A 20,225-nucleotide genomic window follows, 5' to 3' on the forward strand; every position below is an offset into this window, starting at 1 on the left:
GCCCCCATTAACGGAATTCCATTTTAAACGTGCATTCAGAGGGTGTCATAATGATCCTACACTTCCAATTTCGAGGCAGTTTTGACTATGTTAGGTCACAGATACCCTGCGATTACAACACCTCATTTTTACTTTTTTGTGTTTAACTAGGTGGCTTATACATGAAATGAGTGGTTATGGAATGGGTTGACATGGCCCCTTGAGATCAACATACAAAAACAAAGGTCCTCCTAAACCCACGGTTCTCGAGATATTCACAGAAAACTGTGTCTGCCCTACCTCCTTTCGGGGTGCAGTCCAGCGGGGGCTACAAATCAAAACGAAAAAACGATGGTTCCATGCTATCCATGTGGGGTTACATGCCCACCAAGTTTCGTCTACCCCCGTCTTTCAGTGTCCCGGGAATCCTTGACGGAAATGTGGACATGCGAAAAAGGAAAAAAAAGAAAAAGAAAAAAGAGAGAAAAAAAATCTGACTAAACCTATAAGACCGCCGCTTCGCTGCGCGGCGGTCATAACTATATCATTTATTTTACAATATGACAAGTTCTTCTCATGAGGAGGAATTCTACCGTTCAGCAATGATACAACATGGCCCATGCATAATGTTACCAGAATGGTATAGCCATAGGTTATGGCCTACCTGCCAGAGGAGTGCGAGGTTATCTATGAACACACAATGCCAACTTCAGGTTCAGGAAACAAAAACTTAGACAACTTGCTCAATATCTAAAACTTACTTTATGGTGATGCAACTGTGGCTATCATTGATCAATTAATCTGCAATATAATGCTGTAAAGCAAGCACACACTCCAGAAGCCATGATTATCCCACAGACATGCTTTAAGATCAGACTTCTTTAGCTTTGGTGTATCCAGGGTGGTCAGCATTTTCAACTAAAATGTATAGCCTAGACTCTGTCCTCATCACTGAAACCTCCACCTTCATTGACGTGATTGTGTGTGGGGGGCATGAATGTGCATGAAGCCTGTGTTTAATGATGCTTAAAAAGTAGATTTGGCTAACTGGAATGACACTGCTTGTTAGCAAAGCCCCCTTCATTAATTAAGTTTGTCTGTAAGTGTTTCAGCAAAATATAGGCTAATGTGGAACTCTGAAGGGTGTGTTTTCTTGCTGCGTTCATCATAGTGCGTATACCTCGTACTGTCCCAGACAGCACAACCACTGGTTGTTGGTGACAACTGTCATCTATGTATAGCCTAATCTTTCAGCATACAAGGCTAAATAGACCAAACCCCTCATCAATGGTCATTCCATTTTGCTGTGAAAAATTATGTAATTCCATAACTCCACAGTATCAGCTTTAAAGCCCCCTACCGTGAAAGGTGATTAAGAATCACTGCAGGCTAAACTATCCATCACCGTTAATGTGGCCTTGTAATTAAGTGTTGGTGGAGTCACTCTCGTTTATATGTTCTTTGATAATTCTACAACAATGATTTTCCATTTTTACTGTTATTTGTAAAAGATAACATGCGATAGCATTTCTAACGTTATTGTTAAGAAATGTTTCCACTGGCAATAACAAAATGCTCTTCTATCTGCTTTTTTTACATAACGTTTACAAACACGGCTGGTAAGTCTGCAAATGAAGCGGAGCTCCACAAAATGCTTAGCTCATAAGTCGGCAAAGAAAGAGAATTAACCTGCTTAAACAGCTTACTGGTGACTGCAAGCTTGGTGAGCCAGTTGCTGCGTAGGCTACTGGAGATACTGGAATACCCTTGTGAAAATATGGCATGACTCACCATGCCGTTTTGCCTAGCATTTATGAGAAGTGGTTTGCTTTCACCCGATGGCGAAGGGAGATGGTCTGAGCGCACAAAACATCATACCACACCCGGCCACTTGTTGACATAGTCCAACTACAGTGACAGCCGTGTAGACCTACTACTATGACGGTTGCCACACGCGTTATTATTTCAATGAGGAAAGCGACAGGGATTGTGAATAAGACATCAGTAACAGGAGACAATCATTCAGAGCGGAGGTATAGTCATGGGCTTTTACCCTTATCAAGCATGACAAGCAAATAGGAAAAATTAGTTTCCTCTCATTATAATAACTGAAGGCAACCACTTCCACACATATAATGCAATATGAGTTATGATGTTGGTTAAACCCAGTATACCAACTGGCTCGGCTCCGATTAACTTACAAAAGCCAAACCTGACATCTATGTCTATATGACGAACTGTGGCAACAAAATATCAATGAAATATAAAGCAAAGCAACGTAAGCTGGTTACCTAAGGAGACAGTCGTGGGTACGATTAAAAGGATCTGTGTTGTCTTTAAACATTACCATCGCTCTGAAGGAAGAGAACCCCTTGGTTAAAATGGCCCTCTCCATAAGTGTTGGCTCAATTTACTAGCTAGAAGCTACCTAGCTATGAGCGCGCTATTTAAAACCCTGTCAAGCTAGCTAGCAAACCATCTAAATGAAAATACTTTGTGAACAACGGCGTAAGGTAATGTTAGCTTGCTAGCTACACCGCTAATGTTAGTCAGCCCCCCTGTTATCAGGTACATTGACATTAATGTAAAATAGACCATTTACTGCACTTAAACAGATCACTTACCTTTTCAGTACGCGCTCATGCAATTGAAACAAACGGACAATTTCAACTTCCCACAGGTCGGGATCCGACACAGGTGGCCGACTGACTGCTTTGCAAACAGTAAAGATGCTGTGGTCTGCCGCGCACAAAAACAATAACGTTACTACTTAGCTAGCTAGCTTTGGAGCTAAAACAGTTAGCCAACCTCTAGGCAGGCTAATTAGCTAGCCTATTGTAGCTATACAACGGAGCCGGGGAAGACGCGGTGAGCAGCTTTTGGACGTTCTGTAGGCTAGTAAAACGTTGGTTCATATTCTGTTAGCAGAATGCCGTCGTTTATCCTTAAACTGCTCCACTCAATAAATACAACCGTTCGTAAACATACCTAATTGTGTCGTTATCACATCACCCTGTCACTGACAAGCTAGCTAGCTAATGCAGTTAAATGGCTAGTTAGCTAGCTTGCTTGAGTTGTTATTCGAACGCAATACCCGACTGTCAAAAACAGCACCGCATGGGAGGGACCGAAACGTCAAGAGAAGTCAAAAAGTGAAGACGCGCGTCTGCTACAACTTAATTAAATTAAATTGCACAAGCAACACAAACTAATTTATCAAATGAGAAAAACAGATAAAACAGTATAGTGCATGGTTATGGTTTATAACCAGTCACTAATTTATTTTCTTTAGCCACTTCACGTCATTAAAACGTCTTGGACAGGTGTGAGGATTGTCCATAATTTATGAGATTGAATGATATTTGGTTATGGTTATGGTTATGGGACTTTGCAGATGCCTTTGTCCAAAGCGACACACAAATACAAAAACAACATAATATTTAAAATATAACAGGGAACAGATTAGAATGTTGGTCAAACTATAATAAGGAGAATAGCAATAATAAACAACAATGTCAATTCAATAAATAGGCTAATAAAATAAGCAATGAAAATGAGGGGGAAAGCAATAATCAATCAATAATATAAAAAACAATGACATGGTAAGACTATATTAAGGAGAATATCAATAATAAACAATAATGTCAAATTAATCAACAATATATAATGGAAATAAAACAATATTATACAAACCATAACGCATAAGAAGCGCTTAAAGAACTAAGATTACTATAGAACACTATTTCTAACCATATTGAAAAGTTATGAATGTATCTGACCTGTAACGACAAAGAGCTATAACCTACAAATCTTATACAGCTTTGTATTTTAGGATAAATATAGGCTAGGCCTACTAATCTTAGGGATATTATAGGAATATGGTATTTTGGTACATAGGCCTATATGACTGTTCCATAGGATCAGTAAAGAGGGCAAGGATACAGTTTTTCATAGAAGTATTATACACTATAGGCCTAACTGGAAATCGTATAGCCGGCTGCTATAGTTCTTTTATGGGACTAGCCCAGCCTACATAGGTTAAACATTCCCTAACAAACATATTTTATACTCTGCCTCCTCCAAGATATATTTTCAGTTAAATCGAAGGAATAAGAATAGAAGCTTATTGGGAAACCTCTGAAGAAAAGCTGACCCTATGCCCAGAGCGTATTGTCCAAGGTCCGGGAGGGATTACTGAGTAGTGAAGGAACATATCTGGCAAGGGCAAAGCAACTTGGTTGGTTTGCAACATATTAAGGCATCTCTTTTACTCTTGTTGATGGAGAAGACATTCTTCCTTTCACCTTTATTGGAGCATCCACACCATGACACCCACACAATGAAGAAATATACAGTATATATGGTTTGTGTATTTTATTTATATATATATATATATATATATATATATATATATATATAGCAAATACACAAACCAAGCCGGAAACAAAACCTCCCTTGGTATATATCTATTTCTCCCATACAATAGGCTATTACAGAATGGCATTGGCATGGCAAAAGTAGGCCAATTGATCGCTTTATAGCAGATCCTAACCAAACTCAAAATAGGGCCATCCTCGTGTGTAAAGTGTGAAGTAAATGCATAATAGGAAAGGACATGTGAGAGAAAAGAGAAGGATGAAGAAAAAAATACCTACCTGATTTTTATTTGAAGTAGGAAGATTTATTTTTCTGTTCATTTACATTTTTGCTCCCTTTTTCCTCAAAGGAAAAGTTAGCCTCCATGTGTCCATGAGTGGAAATAGTGAAAATGTCACATTTCAATGTTTTTATAAAACCTTAACACAGGGGAAAAAAAATGTACAGATCCAAGCATTGATGAACAGGTATGATCAAACACAGATTGCACTATAGTTATGGGTAAACATGGGTGTCTCCAAATGGATAGTCTACTACTATTATTGTAGAAATGGAGCAGTACTTTGCTAGTCTTTTTGCATTTTAGTCCACACAGTTGCAGTCCAGGTAAACCAAGTTTGTGCACATGTCCAAGACCTCAAAACACAAGAGTGATTAATTAGCATTGAAATCCCAGGTTTGTAATACTGCAGCAAGTGGCTGATATTTGGTGCGTGGAGTTTGGAGTTGGAGTTGAAACAAAAGTCCATATACAAATCAAAAGACACACAGACACAGGTACAACAATAGGATGTTTGCATCATGTTGAGGGAACTGCGTATGTCCCTAATAATAATTGACATAAAATTGCAGAGAAACACTTTGATTTTTTTTTTTTTAATAGTCCAATGTGGCTCTGCAATTAGGCTACCTGCATGATCTTGACACTTGGCGGTAGTAAAGTCATGTCAGACTGTGCGCATTTGGACATGGTGTAGGCTAGTTTCCAATAATGCTACAGGACAGCGAACTCAGACTTTGAATGATTCAAGACATTGAATCATAGAGTGGTAGTAGTAGCGCACAATTTTCTTGCAGGCACAGGCTAATCATTACATAGGCTACATTATGTTGCACTACGTGTATGGCTGATTTTTTGCCTTTGTAGGTTACATTTTGCCTGTCTTGTAGGCTATGTTTTGTTTGTCATTGTCTTGTCCGTCTTATGCCTACGTGGCCTCCTTGTGTCCTGGTAGAAAGGGCACCTGCTGTAATTTGTCCCATTGGGCCAATTATTCGTACACGTTGCCAAACTACATTGATTTTTGATTGCAGACATGCTATGCATTAATCAAGCTTAAATAGGTGCAATGTTCTGAATTCCTCCAACAAATCTATCAGACAGCGTGCCAACGTTGTATCAACAACGCGTGCTCGATCGCCCGCTATTAGCGAACTATTTGGGGATGAAAGGAAGGGTCTCTGGGCCAAAGTTCAGTCATTTTGGACTTCGAACTGATGATGTGCGCTGACAAAGATGGCAGCTGGATGACATAGACTACCACTCTAGGTGCCAAGTCATATCATAGTGCATGGCACTGATTGTTTTCTTAGAAATGAGAGAGCTGACGTGCACTGATAAAGAAAATGATGAACGTGCGCTGTCGAGTTTTTATGTGTTCATATCTTCTCCATAAGTTTTACACTCTTGAGAAGGTGTATAACTCTTTGTCTCCCTCTGTGTGTTTGTGTGTGCAGTGTCTATTGTTTTCTTTTCTAAATAGTCCAATGTGGCTCTGCAATTAGGCTACCTGCATGATCTTGACACTTGGCGGTGGTAAAGTCACGTCAGACTGCGCGCATTTGGACATGGTGTAGTTTCCAATAATGCCCACAAGACGGCGAACTCAGACTTTGAATGATTCAAGGCATTGAATCATCTTCAGAGTGCACAACTTTCTTGCAGGCACAGACTTACTCATCATTACATACATTATGTTGCACTACAGGTCTGGCTGTGTTTTCCTATAGGATACATTTTGTCTGTTTTGTGGGCTATGTTGGTGTTGATTGCCTTGTCCGTCGTATGCCTATACGTGGCCTCCTTGTGTACTGGTAGAAATGAGGGCATCTGCTGTAATTTGTCCCTTTGGGCCAATTATTCGCAAACGTTGCCAACCTACATTGATCCTTGCTTGCAGTCCTGCATTAAGCAAGCTTAAATAGGTCCTTAGTGTAATAGCCTGAATTCCTCAAACTTTATCCAATAAAACTATCAGACCAGCGTGCCAACGTTGCATCAACCACGCGTGTTCAATCGCCCACTATTAGAAGAGAAATATTTGGAGATAAAAGGAAGGGTCTCTGGGCCAAAGTTCAGTCATTTTGGACTTCGAACTGATGATGTTCGCTGACTAAGCTGCATGGCAGCTGGATGACATAGCCTACCACTCTAGCTGCCAAGTCATATCATAGTGCATGGCACTGATTATTTTCCTATAAATTAGAGAGTTGACTGGACGTGCACTGATACAAAAGACACAAGGATAAACGTGCGCTGTCGAGTGTTTATGTGGTGATATCTTCTCCATCAGTTTTACACTCTTGAGAAGGTGTATAACTCTCTGTCTCCCTCTGTGTGTTTGTGTGCGTACGTGTGCGTGTGTGAGTGAACAAGCCAGGTCGCGTGTGTTGTGACTGTGATTTCCGTGATGCGGTGATTGGTACGTCCCTCCAACGTGTCACAACATTTGGTGGATTACCCTACTTTTCCTGCATCAAATACATAGGTACCACTCGTTTCGTTCTTTGTCTGAACCTGATCTCCACGGGGAAGCAAGACTCTACCTTAGGGCGCAACAAGTTCTAACTTGTGTGCTACTTTGACGACTCTGCCTTTTCGCTTGTATGCAGGGGAACAGAAACGTGAATAAATCCCTACAAGCAGCATGTTGTCAGGATTGCATTGTATTATCTCTCTCTTGCCCGCTACGATTTTGCGCTTATTTATAAAGAAACTGCAGTGCGGAATGTACTCAGTGATGATAACATTTTTGCTACTCGGTGCTTTTGCGATTGAAGGACTGGGAGCTGCGGCAACAGCTGGAGCGACTCCCGGGTGCGCGTCTTGCGCTTTGTCGATGATGGAGAAGGGGTCGGAGGAGAAGCTTTTGATCGAAATAGCCAAGCAACAGATCCTGAAGAAACTGCATCTGAAGGAAAGGCCGAACATCACCAGCACAGTACCCCGAGCGGCGCTGATGACCGCTCTTCGCAAACTTCATGCGGGACGGGTGAGACCGGATGGGACGCTCGAGCTGGAAGCCAACACACATTCGAGAGATCAAGCGTACGAGATCGTGAGTTTCGCAGATATGGGTAAGCATAAATAATATATTTCAATTGCTTAAAACTGTAGGCTGTGGTGTACTGGCCATACCATACAGGTAGCCTGCAATTCCCTGTGGTCCGTCCGTGGCATCTGTGGGCTGGTGGGCCATGGAAAGAAAATGTAGCCTGTGTCTGATTTGATGGGCCTCTTCTCTGGCCTCTGCCTCTTCTCTGCCTCTTCTCTGCCTCTGCCTCTTCTCTGCCTCTTCTCTGCCCTCTGCCTCTTCTCTGCCTCTTCTCTGCCTCTTCTCTGGCCTCTGCCTCTTCTCTGCCTCTTCTCTGCCTCTGCTCTGCCTCTTCTCTGCCTCTTCTCTGCCTCTTCTCTGCCTCTTCTCTGCCCTCTGCCTCTTCTCTGCCTCTTCTCTGGCCTCTGCCTCTTCTCTGCCTCTTCTCTGCCTCTTCTCTGGCCTCTGCCTCTTCTCTGGCCTCTGCCTCTTCTCTGCCCTCTGCCCTCTGCCTCTTCTCTGCCTCTTCTCTGCCTCTTCTCTGGCCTCTTGGCTCTTGCTAGAAGTCAAATCTGGAGCAAATTTATTTTCCAATAAACCCTTGACTGTATGACAAATATTTTGTGGTTGTCACCAACTTTCTGAATTATTATTGAACTGTTTATCTAACATAATATTTAATTGCAATGGTAACCTCATTTCACTGAAAAAAGAAATCCACACACCAAGGGCCATTTTTCCATACATCCATTAAAGTAGCCCAAGACTAAAAGCTTTTCAAGGATTAAGTCAGGACAAAGGTTTAACCTATGTACGGAAAACTGGCCCGGGTTTACAGGCCTACTTTAACTTAAACGAATGAACTTCAGTGAAGTTCTCTTACAGACTGCAAAAGCATAGGCCTATATACTCATTTCCTCACTCTCTCCCTCTCTTTGACTTCTCAGATAATGGTGGTGGTCAACCCGTCATGAGCTTCCAATTTGTGCAGGAGCAGGGGCACAGCGTGCAGGTCCTTCAGTCTAACTTATGGCTGTACGTCAAATCCGCCGACGTCGGCCAGATGACGGCACGCCTCTTCCTGTCGGGGCAGGCCGGAGGCTCCAACCGCACGCTGCTGCTGCAGAAGACCCTGGAGGTGCAGGCGAGCACACCCAACTGGCACACCTTCCCTGTGACGCGCACGCTGCAGACCTTCCTGGACGGCGGCCAGCGGCGCCTGCGGCTGGAGGTGCACTGCGAGGACGACGGGCGGAACCTGTGCGGTTCGCACGACACGGCCCATCAGCCCTTCCTGGTGGCTCAGGTGCGTCTCCGGGAGGACGAGTCCAAGCACGCTCTGACGAAGCGCTCGCTGAGCTGCGGTGAGGACGTGAGCGTGTGCTGCAAGAAGGACTTCTACATCAAGTTCCGAGACATCCAGTGGCAGGACTGGATCATCGCCCCCGAGGGCTACCACATGAACTATTGCATGGGCCAGTGCCCGCAGCACCTGGCTGGCTCGCCAGGCATCGCCTCGTCCTTCCACGCCACCGTCTTCAGCCAGCTCAAGGCAAACGGCATCCATACAGCCGTGTCGTCATGCTGCGTGCCCATTCAGCGCCGGCCCCTGTCCATGGTCTACTTCAATTCCCAGCACAGCATAGTCAAGACTGATGTCCCAGACATGATCGTGGAGTCCTGTGGTTGCACGTAAACTAAGAAAAAAGCACAACAGAAAGATAAATAACTAGTACAGTAAAGTAGGGAAAGAAAGGGAGATTCAACTACATGCACAGAATGGAAAGGTATGCACAATTATATTTATGTACGTGACCAAACTGGTGTCAAGATGAGTTGTTAGAAAATTAGTCATGCAGTATTATGCAAATAGGAATAGAAGTGACTCATGACAGTGGCTACCTAAATGGGTCAAAGTTCAAATGGAAAGCCCCAAAGCCTTTGCATTATGCAGAGGTATACATTAATATTACCCTGATATAGCTATATTATTCTATTTTTAACTATTTTTGTAATGTTTGATACATGCAGACTGTAAATATTTTAAATACTGTAAGTTTTTAGTGTGGTGTACTGTATGCAGTGCAGAGAACTCAGGGAATCTGAAAAGGGTTAACGCAGACTCTAAACAGGTACACCTGAAACATGAAAAAAAATACTTTCTGAAAGAATGAGTAAGATCAAACCAAATAGTCTTCTTTAACTCAAAATGTATTCAACACAAGTCTTCTTTCAATGACCATGTTTAGGTCATTGGCCAGGTAATCCTTTTGAATTTGTGTTGAGTGACACATTGTGGTATGTTGTCTGAATGTTCATGTATTTGTTGATTTTATTTATGTTGCTAAAAGGTGAGTGGAACTTAGCTCAGTAGAGTCATGGCCATTTCAAACCTATTGCAGTATTAAATGAAGTGCGGAGGAGAAGCTTTTGATCAAAATGGCCAAGCAACAGATCCTGATCCCACAAGCCTAGTCACTTTTCAAGGGGCGATCGTTCAAATATTGGCCTAGTTTACACTTTTGCTATTTCTGATATCTGATCATAATATTCTTAAAATTTTTTATAGATATATAACATCCTAGGATTTGACTGTCATCACTAGGCCTTGATAATTCATTTTTGCCTCTGAATAATATTGGATTAGAATTTAATTAATTTAACTGGATGGTACAGCATTTCAGATCGCCATCATTGAAAACATTTAGAGTAAAGTAAATAGGTACATGGGACCAACGAGGATGTTTTCAATATGACTGGCTGAGCTAAACTATATGGCTGAGCTAAACTCCAATCGACAGACGATGCTTTGGCTCTTGTTCCTAAATCAATCAATGAGCCAGGCTCGCAAAACAAATCAACATTTTCATTTGAGTTAAACCAGTATTGAAAAGGAGCATAAAGTAGTATGTATTGCCAAAAGGCACCCATTGGCTGTTCAGTGGTTAAAATGATTTCATCAGCACCTACAGTACACTGTATTATTTGTTCAGATTCTTGCCAAAGGCAAGTTCTCCCCGCTGCATGAACTCTAGTTTGTTACTCAATGGCGTGAGTAAACATTTAGATATTGCCACAGTGTCTGTAAATTTGAAGGTCTGTGGGAAAAAGGGTCAAGGAGCATGTTTTATGGCATGTCGCTGTCTGACCTCTGAAGGGTCTAAAGTATCACAATGTTATAAAGCGTGACCTTGGCATTCATGTATTTTAAGTTGTGCAGATAGCATTTAGAGGACATTTTATACTTTTATTTTATACTTCATTTTCCATGCTGATGTTTATAAGCAATTACCCACAAGCCTTTCTTTGCTAACTGTCAGGAATCTAGTAAGCACTTCCTCGTTTTCTATAAGCACCTGCGGAACCTGGGCTTTTTTTTTTTTTCTAAGCACTTCCTGTCCCAAGTGTATGTATGACGGCGATGCCATGAAACTAGTGTCTCAAAAAAAACAAATCTGAGGTGTATCTTTAGCCTTTCGGTTGTTTTGTTGTATCATTCGATTGTCTTTTTCATTTATGCCACATATCAGTAAGATTCATTCTTACATCCACCAACAAGGTTGCATCAGCACTTTAAAATACCAATAATGGAGATTAACCTTAGATATTTGGGGTACCCATACTGTCAAGAACAGAGAAAGTGTTCCATTGTTTTTGATAAGCTTCAATGTTAAACATGTTAGGCTTCTTATGTTTTGTGTACTTCTTTTATGTTATTGTTACTTGATTTCAGGTTACTGTAAAATATGTTCTGACAACTGATACTTATTGAATCAATTCTTCAATCTGTCAATGTTGTATTATATTTTCTTACATTTAAGATGTAACAATTTGTTGCCATTTAAAAACTACTGAACAGTATCTTGTGATTATATTTAAATGTAATTACAGTATACAGCATGTAAATATATATTTTAATAAATATATTTTACCTATTAACACTATTTGAGTCAGTCTCTACAAGCGGTTTTGGGGAATTTACCATTCATCTTCAGAAGAAAATGGACAAAAAGTTTCCCAAGGTGTCCATGTTTCAAGAAGTAAAATTACCTATCAAAATCATCTAAAATTGAAAGTTTAGCATTCAACCATATATACAATTAAAATCTGTGCTTTTGTTTTTAAAATGATAAATCAAGACTATTTTAAACATGCAGCACAAATCTCATCAGCCAAGTTGTCATGATGCGTCCAACTCGGCACTTTGCTGCGGTTTTACGGCAGGCCTACTGTTGTGGGTCTGCCTTTGTTACTGGTTAAAATGATGTGTGCCGTAGTAGCCATGTGTCCTGAAGTAATCTAAAGCATTATGCCTTGAATCAAATTTATGTATATTAAAGTAACACTAACGTACGGCTTCAAAACCATCTCGATGGCACATGATAAGGAATAGCATGTGGCGCAACTGGCTACAACGCCCACACCACATTTGAGTCCAAGTACACACAGGGACCCAGTTTCGAGTCCGACCTGGGTCATTTCCCGATCCCATCCTATCTCTCTCTCCCACTCACTTCCTTTCAATCTCTAACTGTCCTCACAATAAAGGCAAAAATGTCCCAAAAATATGGAATAAAAATATGAAGTTGAAGGGGTAACCAATACTTTGAATTAGGGCTGAAAGAAAAAAGAATCAGGATTTGACCTATTAGCAAATCGCAAAGGCTGCAATTAAATAAGCAGCTAGGGACCCAGTAGTGGTCAAGTGGGCCATGGCTGAAGTGCCCTTGAGCAAGGCACCTAACCCCTCACTGCTCCCCGAGCGCCGCCGTTGTAGCAGGCAGCTCACTGTGCCGGGATTAGTGTGTGCTTCACCTCACTGTGTGTTCACTGTGTGCTGTTTGTGTTTCACTAATTCACCGATTGGGTTAAATGCAGAGACCAAGTTTCCAAATTTCCCTCACGGGATCAAAAAAGTATATATACTTATATATACTTATATACTTTCTTGTTCATACATAATTTATCATCAGTAAAGCATTTGTTCACAGTTATAAATGGTTTGTTCATAGTAAATAATCCTATCCAAAAAATAAGTTTGTAAGTACACATAATTTACACATTGTATTTATACATAATATGTAATGAAACAACCACTTATAATGAAATCATTTTCTTATTATAAACCAGTTGCAACCTATCACAAAATGCTTTGTTCATCATTTGTAAAGCATTGTTCCTATGTTAATTCTCATAAATAAAGTATTTGTACACACAGTTATTAATGGTTTGTTCATAGTAAATAAGCCTATATCTAAAATATGTTTATGAATTATTGTTAATACTTAATAAATTATGCAATAATATTTTGTTGATGAAGTAATATTTCCATTATTTAATAGTTACATACACATGCACTAATGATTAGTTAGGGTGAGGATACATATTTTATAAACCACTTCCTAATACTATGATTCATGATTAACTCAGGAGTTACAAGTGGTTAGTTAATGATATTTTGTGAGCTTATCTAAAGTGAGGACTTTCTATGCCTTGCAACACATTTTCAAATGAGTTGTAAAGATTACATTCACATTCATTCATTTAGCAGACAAGTGACGTACACATGTCAATTAAATTAAAGGCCATTGACATAACAGTAAAAGCCGGGAATCAAACCCCCAACTTTTCAGGCTACTGCATGCTAGTCCAGCTCCTTAAAAAACCCTACAACTATGCAAGAGTTTCTGTTTTCTTCTACTACACACTGTTATTAAAAATCTGTAAACTATTATTAAATGCTGTATTCTTCGTTTGTAAAGCATTATCCCTACATTAATTCTCATCTGTAAATCATGTTTACACATAATTAAAAATGGTTTGCTCATAGTAAACATGCATATCTATATTATGTTTTAATTGACTCTTGTAATTCTACTGGACAGTGGTAGTGTAGTGGATAGGGAGCCGGGTTAACATGCAGTAACCCATAAAGTTGGGGGTTCAAGCCCCGGCGTCCACCAATGTGGCCTTGCCCTAAGCCGCTTTGGGTGAAAGTGTCGGCTAAATTAATAAATGCAAGTGTAAACTTTGTAATTCATTTGTAAATGTGTTGCAAGGCATAAAATGTCCTCACTTTAGATGAGCTCACAAAATGTCATTAACTAACCACTTGTAACTCCTGAGTTAATCATGAATTATAGTATTAGGAAGTGGTTTATAAAATATGTATCCTCACCCTAACTAATCATTAGTGCATGTGTATGTAACAACTGTTAAATAATGGAAATATTACTTAATCAAAAACATATTATTGCATCATTTATTAAGTATTAACAATGATGTATATACATATTTTAGATATAGGCTTATTTACTATGAACAAACTATTTATAACTGTGTGAACAAATGCTTTACTGATGATAAATTAGAAGTTACTAATGATGAACAAACCATTAACTAATAAGTAACAAAGGCTTCATATATGTAGTTATTATAAAGTGTTACCCATACAGTATATTTTATTTTTATTATTCATGTTGTCCTTGTATGACAGACAATCAATCAAGCTCATCAGTCAGAGGTACCGTGCTCCACATGCAAATTAATCAGATCAAAGTCAAAGTCAGCTTTATTGTCAATTTCTTCACATGTTCCAGACATACAAAGAGATCAAAATTACGTTTCTCACTATCCCACGGTGAAGACAAGACATATTTTACCAATTTTAAGTCCACAGACAAACATAACATTCAAGTAAACAAAAAAGTAAGTAAATAAGTAAATAAGAGGGCACATATAATAATGAAAAAATAAGAGCAGCAAAATTTTGTTGAAATTGTGCATAGACAGTCAATAAAAAAACTAGTGCAAAGTCAGGCCAATAAGAGGCTTGGGTAGTTCTGTTTGACCTGAGTAATAAAGAAAGTGGCATAGTGGTGCAAGTTATGTAAGAGCAGCAGAAGTGTTGTGTTTTCAGGACAACAACACCAAGTTGTAAAGTGTACAAGTGTGCAAGTGTTCAAGTGTGCAAGTGGAGTAGTGCAGGCGGCCATTTGTGGGTCCAATGTCCAGGATGTTATGTAGCTGAGGGTGGAGGGGGGAGAGGAGGGAGAGAGTTCAGCATCCTTACAGCTTGGTGTATGAAGCTGTTGGTGAGTCTGGTAGTCGGAGGCGGAGGCTTCTGTACCTCTTCCCAGAGGGCAGTAGATCAAACAGATTGTGAGCGGGGTGACTTGCATCACTCACAATTTTGGTCGCCTTGCGGGTGAGGTGGGTGGTGTAAATGTCCTTCAGGGAGGGGAGTGAAGCACCAATGATCCTTCCAGCTGTGTTCACTATGCGCTGCAGGGCTTTCCTGTTGTATTCAGTGCAGCTTCCCCCACACAGCGATACAGCTGGAGAGGATGCTCTCAATGGTGCCTCGGTAGAATGTGGTCATGATGGCTGGTGGAGCACTTGCTCGCCTGAGTTTCCAGAGGAAGTACAGGCTGAGCTGAGCTCTTAGCCAGTGATGCAGTGTTGGTGGTCCAGGAGAGGTCTTCACTGATGTGCACCCCCAGGAATTTGGTGCTGCTCGCTCTCTCCACCACAGCACCGTCGATGGTCAGTGGCAGGTGTTGGGTGTGACCTCTCCGGAAGTCAACAACAATCTCTTTGGTCTTGCTGACGTTCAGCAGGAGGTTGTTGTCCCTGCACCACGTGGTCAGATGGTCGACCTCCAACCTGTATTGAGTCTCGTAAGCCCTTGGTGATGAGACCCACCAGAGTTGTGTCGGCCAGCAAATTTCACTATGTGATTGTTGCTGTAGGTTGCAGTGCAGTCATGCGTCAGCAGGGTGAAGAGCAGCGGACTGAGCACGCAGCCTTGGGGGGCCCCTGTGCTCAGTGTGATGCTGCTTGAGGTATTGTTGCCAACACGTACTACTTGGGGCCTCTGACAGAGGAAGTCCAGTAGCCAGTTGCAGAGGTAGGTACTGAGTCCCAGTTTGTCGAGTTTGCAGATGAGTTGTTGTGGTATTATGGTGTTGAATGCAGAACTGAAGTCTATAAACAGCAATCTCACATATGAGTCTCTTTTTTCCAGGTGGGTGAGGGCTGGGTGGAGGGCAGAGCAGATTGCATCCTCTGTAGACCGGGCTTGGCTCGGTATGCAAACTGGAAGGGGTCCAGGGGGGGGAGAATGGCTTTGATATGTGACATGACAAGCCGCTCAAAGCACTTCATGATGATGGGTGTCAGTGCCACAGGGCGGTAGTCATTGAAGCAGGATGGAGCAGTTTTCTTGGCACAGGTATGATGGTGGCAGCTTTGAAACATGATGGGACGATGGCTTGCTTCAGGGAAGTGTTAAAGATGTCTGTGAAGACATCCTTAAGCTCCCCTGGCGCAGTCCTTCAGCGCCGCACGACCTGGGATGTTGTCTGGACCTGTTGCCTTACGGGTGTTGATAGCAGCAAGTGTCCTCTTCAGCTGTCGGCAGAGAGGCACAGGGGCTGCTCATGTAGAGGGGATGGGTCTTCTGTGGGCAGGTGCTGTTTTGTGCTTCAAAGTGAGCAAAGAAGCGGTTCAGGTTGTTGAGCAGAGGGATGTTGCTCTCACAGCTCTGTGGCTGGCTTGTAGTCCGTGAGGGCCTGAATGCCCTGCCATAGGCTTTGTGAGTTCCTGCTGTCTTTGAAGTGGGTGGTTATCTTGTGAGTGTATTCCTTTTTTGCTTCCTTGATGCCACGGGACAGGTTGGCTCTCGCTGTTTTCATGCCAGCTTCATCCCCAGCTCTGTAGGCTTTGTCTCTGGCCCTCAGCAGCCTGAGGACATCCCCTGTCAGCCATGGCTTCCAGTTAGCCCGAGTGATGATGTCTTTTGTGTGGGTCACATCATCGATGCACTTGGTGATGTAAGAGGTTACAGTGTCTGTATACTCCTCTATGTCTGTTGTGGCCCATCTTAAAGCTACAGTATTTGGATGCAATTTGTACATTTGTTTTTATCCTTGGAATAGTAGATAGCGCAGTTCATATTGTGTTATCTTAATTGGTAATGCTTCAACATGTTAAACTGAAGCTTGACTTCAATTGAAGATTCACTGTGTAATACATACATACATACATCGCAAATTAAATCACAATCACATTTGTCATAAAAAGTTGCAATTAGATATTTTTTCTAAATCATTCAGCTCCACTTTGATTGTTGATATGAACCAAATATCAATGGCAAAGTAAATTGTTGGAATATTACACATACAAACACTACAATTTTGACACAGACCCTTTTCATCACAGTAATTCATTGGTAGAACATTTTTAGTAAGTACAAATTTAGTTTGCTGAGCATTTGTATTCAGAAATGAGATACACCAGTCTCCTCCTACAGGTTAAAGAATTAAAGAGCAAGAAAGTGTAGTGGTAAAAGAAGAAAGCTAGGTGCGCCCTCTAGTTGCCATCCATACTAACAACACTAGCATAGGAGTAGCTACCACACAGCTCAAATATATTGCTTAAATACAATACTTGAATGCAATATAAAAACTCACTGAGCGTCCATCCTAATTGAAGGGTTTGATTAGATCAATGAATGATACTGCCTCATTAATAATTGACATTTGCTGCAGTCTTTTCACAAGGGGGAAAGGGGTTTGTACCAATGGATGAACCAATGTTTGTACCAATGGATCCTCTAATGTGTATCCTTACAAAGAATTTTTGATGGCCCTGGTGTGAGCTGATGGAAGCCAGAGGTTTGAGCTTGCTTGGGGACTCTTGGTGTTTCTGTCCTTTCAATATTTTCATCTGGCTCTACCTGATAGCTCGGTGAATTCCACTTTCCAGTTACCCCGCTGTTTAGTGAGCTCCACTGGCTACCTGTAGCTGCCCTCATTAAATTCAATTCGCGAAAGCTTGCCTACCAAGTACTCTCTGGGTCTGCACCCATTTACCTCAATGCCCTCATACAGGCATATTTTACTTCCCAACTCTTGTGTTCCTCCAATGAACGACGTCTGGCTCTATCATCCGTACACTCAGGGCAATCCAAACTTATCTCATCTGTTGTTCCCCTTTTGTGGAACGTGCTACCAGTTCCTACCTGAGCAGGAGCGTTCTAGCCCGGAAAGCCAGTCCAAACTTAGCCCCGCCCAGATAATTTGAGGTTGGGAAGTTCATCTGGAATTGTTCCGTTAAGAAGCAACTATGCCCAAACCAGAGCTGTTCGAACCAATCAAACTGGCTGTGCAGGCTTTGTACAATGATGGACAGATGAGCAACAGTGCCTCGTCTATCACGTCACCTGAGCACGCTTCGGCTGATTTTGTTAGCAACAAAAACACTGTCGCTAGAAGCTAGACATTTTGGGCCCTATTTTAACGATCTGAAACGCAAGTATCAAAAGCAAAACGCAAGTAGCTTTGAGGGCGGATCTCGGGTGCTGTTGCTATTATATCGGCGGGATAAATGACTCTTGCACCCGACTCAAATTTAAAATGAGTTGGTCTGAATCATCGGTGTGGTTTGGGCGTAATGTGCAATAAACCAATCACAGAGCCATCTTATATTCCCTTTAAAAGCAGGCGCACTTGTTCCATGGCGGATTGCTATTATAATGGCGGATTTGCCAGGCGAACGCCAGGAGCAGTTCACAGCCGAGGAGACCGACGTTCTCATCAGGCCTGTAAAAGACAGAAAAGTGGCATTGGGGATGGGAGAAACCCACCCAAATTAGCTTTGATTAAACAGGCGTGGGAGGGAATTGCCACAATTGTTTCCACGGCTGGCATTTTTGTTTTTGACAAAATGTAAATAAAGAAATGTCACAAAGACATACTTTCCGATGTTTTGGGCTATCTATCACTGAATCGCAAGGTTATGAATGCATGGTGATATTTTTGCAATGTAGTCTAACATTAGACCGAGATTACTTTGCTTACCTCACTATAGACGATGCAGCTCTTCTGTCAGATAAGCTCTCCTCTCCTGTGCTGCTGCTGGGGCATTTATGGCTTTGGCACATGCAGTTCAACATCATGTCTCCTTAAGTCCTCTAATATTTCCTCATTGATGTCATCAACACATCCATGATTCATGGAAATGTTGTGTAAAACACTACATGCCACAAACATTGCTGCGACTTTTTGAGGACTGTACTGACAGTGCTGTAAAGTGCCTCCTGACCTATCCAAACACCTGAAGTGCATTTTCAGTAAATGTTTGTTCAATTACACTATGTGTTTGTGTGTGTTTTCGATTAAATAGCATTGCCAGGAGATGGATGAACGCGTCGACTAAATGACTAAATGCAAATGTCTAAAAACTGTAAATGCTTAAAAATTGCATTTCTGTCAGCATCGAATCAGTTGTCTTATACATCTACTTGTAGGAATAGAATAATTGTTGATGCATGGTCACCCTTTTCAGATCCGTTGACCCTTAAGATCAAGTAGGTCTGCTAAGTTATTATATACTCACATCCTGTGTTGAGAATAGTTTTATGGAAACTGGTGTCTTACCAAACCTCATTCAGTCTCCTTGAATGCACACTTCCGAATGTATGTCCTACCCAACCTAAAACAAGGTTTCCTACAAGGTGCACTTCAGAATGTGTTCTACCCAGTCTCAAAGAAAGTTTACAAGAAAAATCACCAAATCCCTAGCCTAGAAATCTGGACGCACCCTTGCGGCAGCAAATGTAATTTGCAGTCAGGGTAGTCTAGCAACTCTCCGTTGGCTTGCAAGCTGGAAAAATCAAACTTCAATCAGGCCAATCACATTGTGTATAGAGTCGGTGGACGGGCTTAACATAATGACGACAGAGTTGCAACAGTTATGCATTAATTCCCTGCTACTTGAAAACAAAGAAGATGGATGCTGCGGCTGGCTAACAACGCAACTTGAGTTAAGCTTTTTTTAAGTTGCCAAAAGTTTGATCAACTAACCAACTAGCTCCGCTGGTGGGAAACTGCATGGGACTCATGAGTTGTAGCGCTATCTAATTACGTGCAGGGGGAATTTGAAAGACAACCGTTTATCCCGCCCCTCACATTGAGCACTGCCAATGGTGAGTTCCCAGACCCTACATCTTGATGTGGGTCTGGCTCGTCAGGCTACTAAATCCCGGAAGTGATAGCTACAACCAGGATAAAAAAAACAAAGTGCTCCGTCTTCAATTACTTCCAAATTTATATTTTCAGAGCATGGGCAACCAAACACAGACAGCATGTTTCGCTAGGTATTCATCAAGGTCTAACCAAGGAATTCAGGTCTTCAATAAACTAAGCAATAGCTGGCCCACACACCAGAGTAAGCATTCTCTAAACTGCATCTACAGTCAATATGGAGTCTAGTGTTATAATCATTAAGCTGACTTTGGAATGGATCTGACTCAAATGTTGTACTCTGCGGTGCCCTCAGTTGGTATTGAAGGTTTGCCAGTGTACACGAGTTTGATGAAGCCCAGACCAGAGGTTCCCAAACTCGGCACTGCTGAGTCCCAATGTCAATTCTGAAAATCTCCTGCGGCCCACCCAAACATTTATTTACAATTCTGCAGTCGGAGTATTCACTGAGGGTCTTGTTCTTCACATGTTCACTGTAAACTTTTGATTTGCTTGAGACGTTGAATTT

At 41.6% G+C, this 20,225-nt stretch overlaps 1 protein-coding gene and 1 long non-coding RNA gene across 4 annotated transcripts in view; one reads left to right on the plus strand and one right to left on the minus strand.

The window, feature by feature from the left end:
• LOC125301463 overlaps positions 1-3,131 on the minus strand; it is a 33,093-nt gene extending 29,962 nt beyond the window's left edge. The window contains exon 1 of one of the 2 annotated variants that reach the window (XR_007194749.1): positions 2,604-3,124. This is a non-coding gene — a long non-coding RNA (uncharacterized LOC125301463). Of the gene's footprint in view, positions 1-2,603 lie in introns of both variants that reach the window. The other variant, XR_007194750.1, reaches the window with a different exon arrangement.
• LOC125301462 (inhibin beta B chain) lies at positions 1,906-11,563 on the plus strand. 2 transcript variants are annotated; one of them, XM_048253888.1, is made up of 3 exons: positions 1,906-2,012; positions 7,417-7,713; positions 8,618-11,563. In XM_048253888.1, the coding sequence occupies exons 2-3, from the start codon at positions 7,476-7,478 to the stop codon at positions 9,364-9,366; spliced, it is 987 nt and encodes a 328-aa protein (XP_048109845.1). In that variant the 5' UTR covers positions 1,906-2,012; positions 7,417-7,475; the 3' UTR covers positions 9,367-11,563. The 2 variants fall into 2 exon arrangements, with proteins under 2 accessions (XP_048109845.1, XP_048109844.1); XM_048253887.1 differs by lacking the exon at positions 1,906-2,012 and having other exon boundaries at positions 6,989-7,713.
• Positions 11,564-20,225: the final 8,662 nt, after the last annotated feature.

Source organism: Alosa alosa, chromosome 10 (assembly GCF_017589495.1).
Source record: "Alosa alosa isolate M-15738 ecotype Scorff River chromosome 10, AALO_Geno_1.1, whole genome shotgun sequence".
NCBI classification, from domain to species: Eukaryota; Metazoa; Chordata; class Actinopteri; order Clupeiformes; family Clupeidae; genus Alosa; species Alosa alosa.

Coding starts and splice junctions, on each gene's coding strand:
- LOC125301462 (XM_048253887.1), top strand. CDS start 7,284: ATGTTGTCAGGATTGCATTGTATTATCTCTCTCTTGCCCGCTACGATT. Junction 7,714..8,617: donor CGTGAGTTTCGCAGATATGG/GTAAGCATAAAT, acceptor TTGACTTCTCAG/ATAATGGTGGTGGTCAACCC.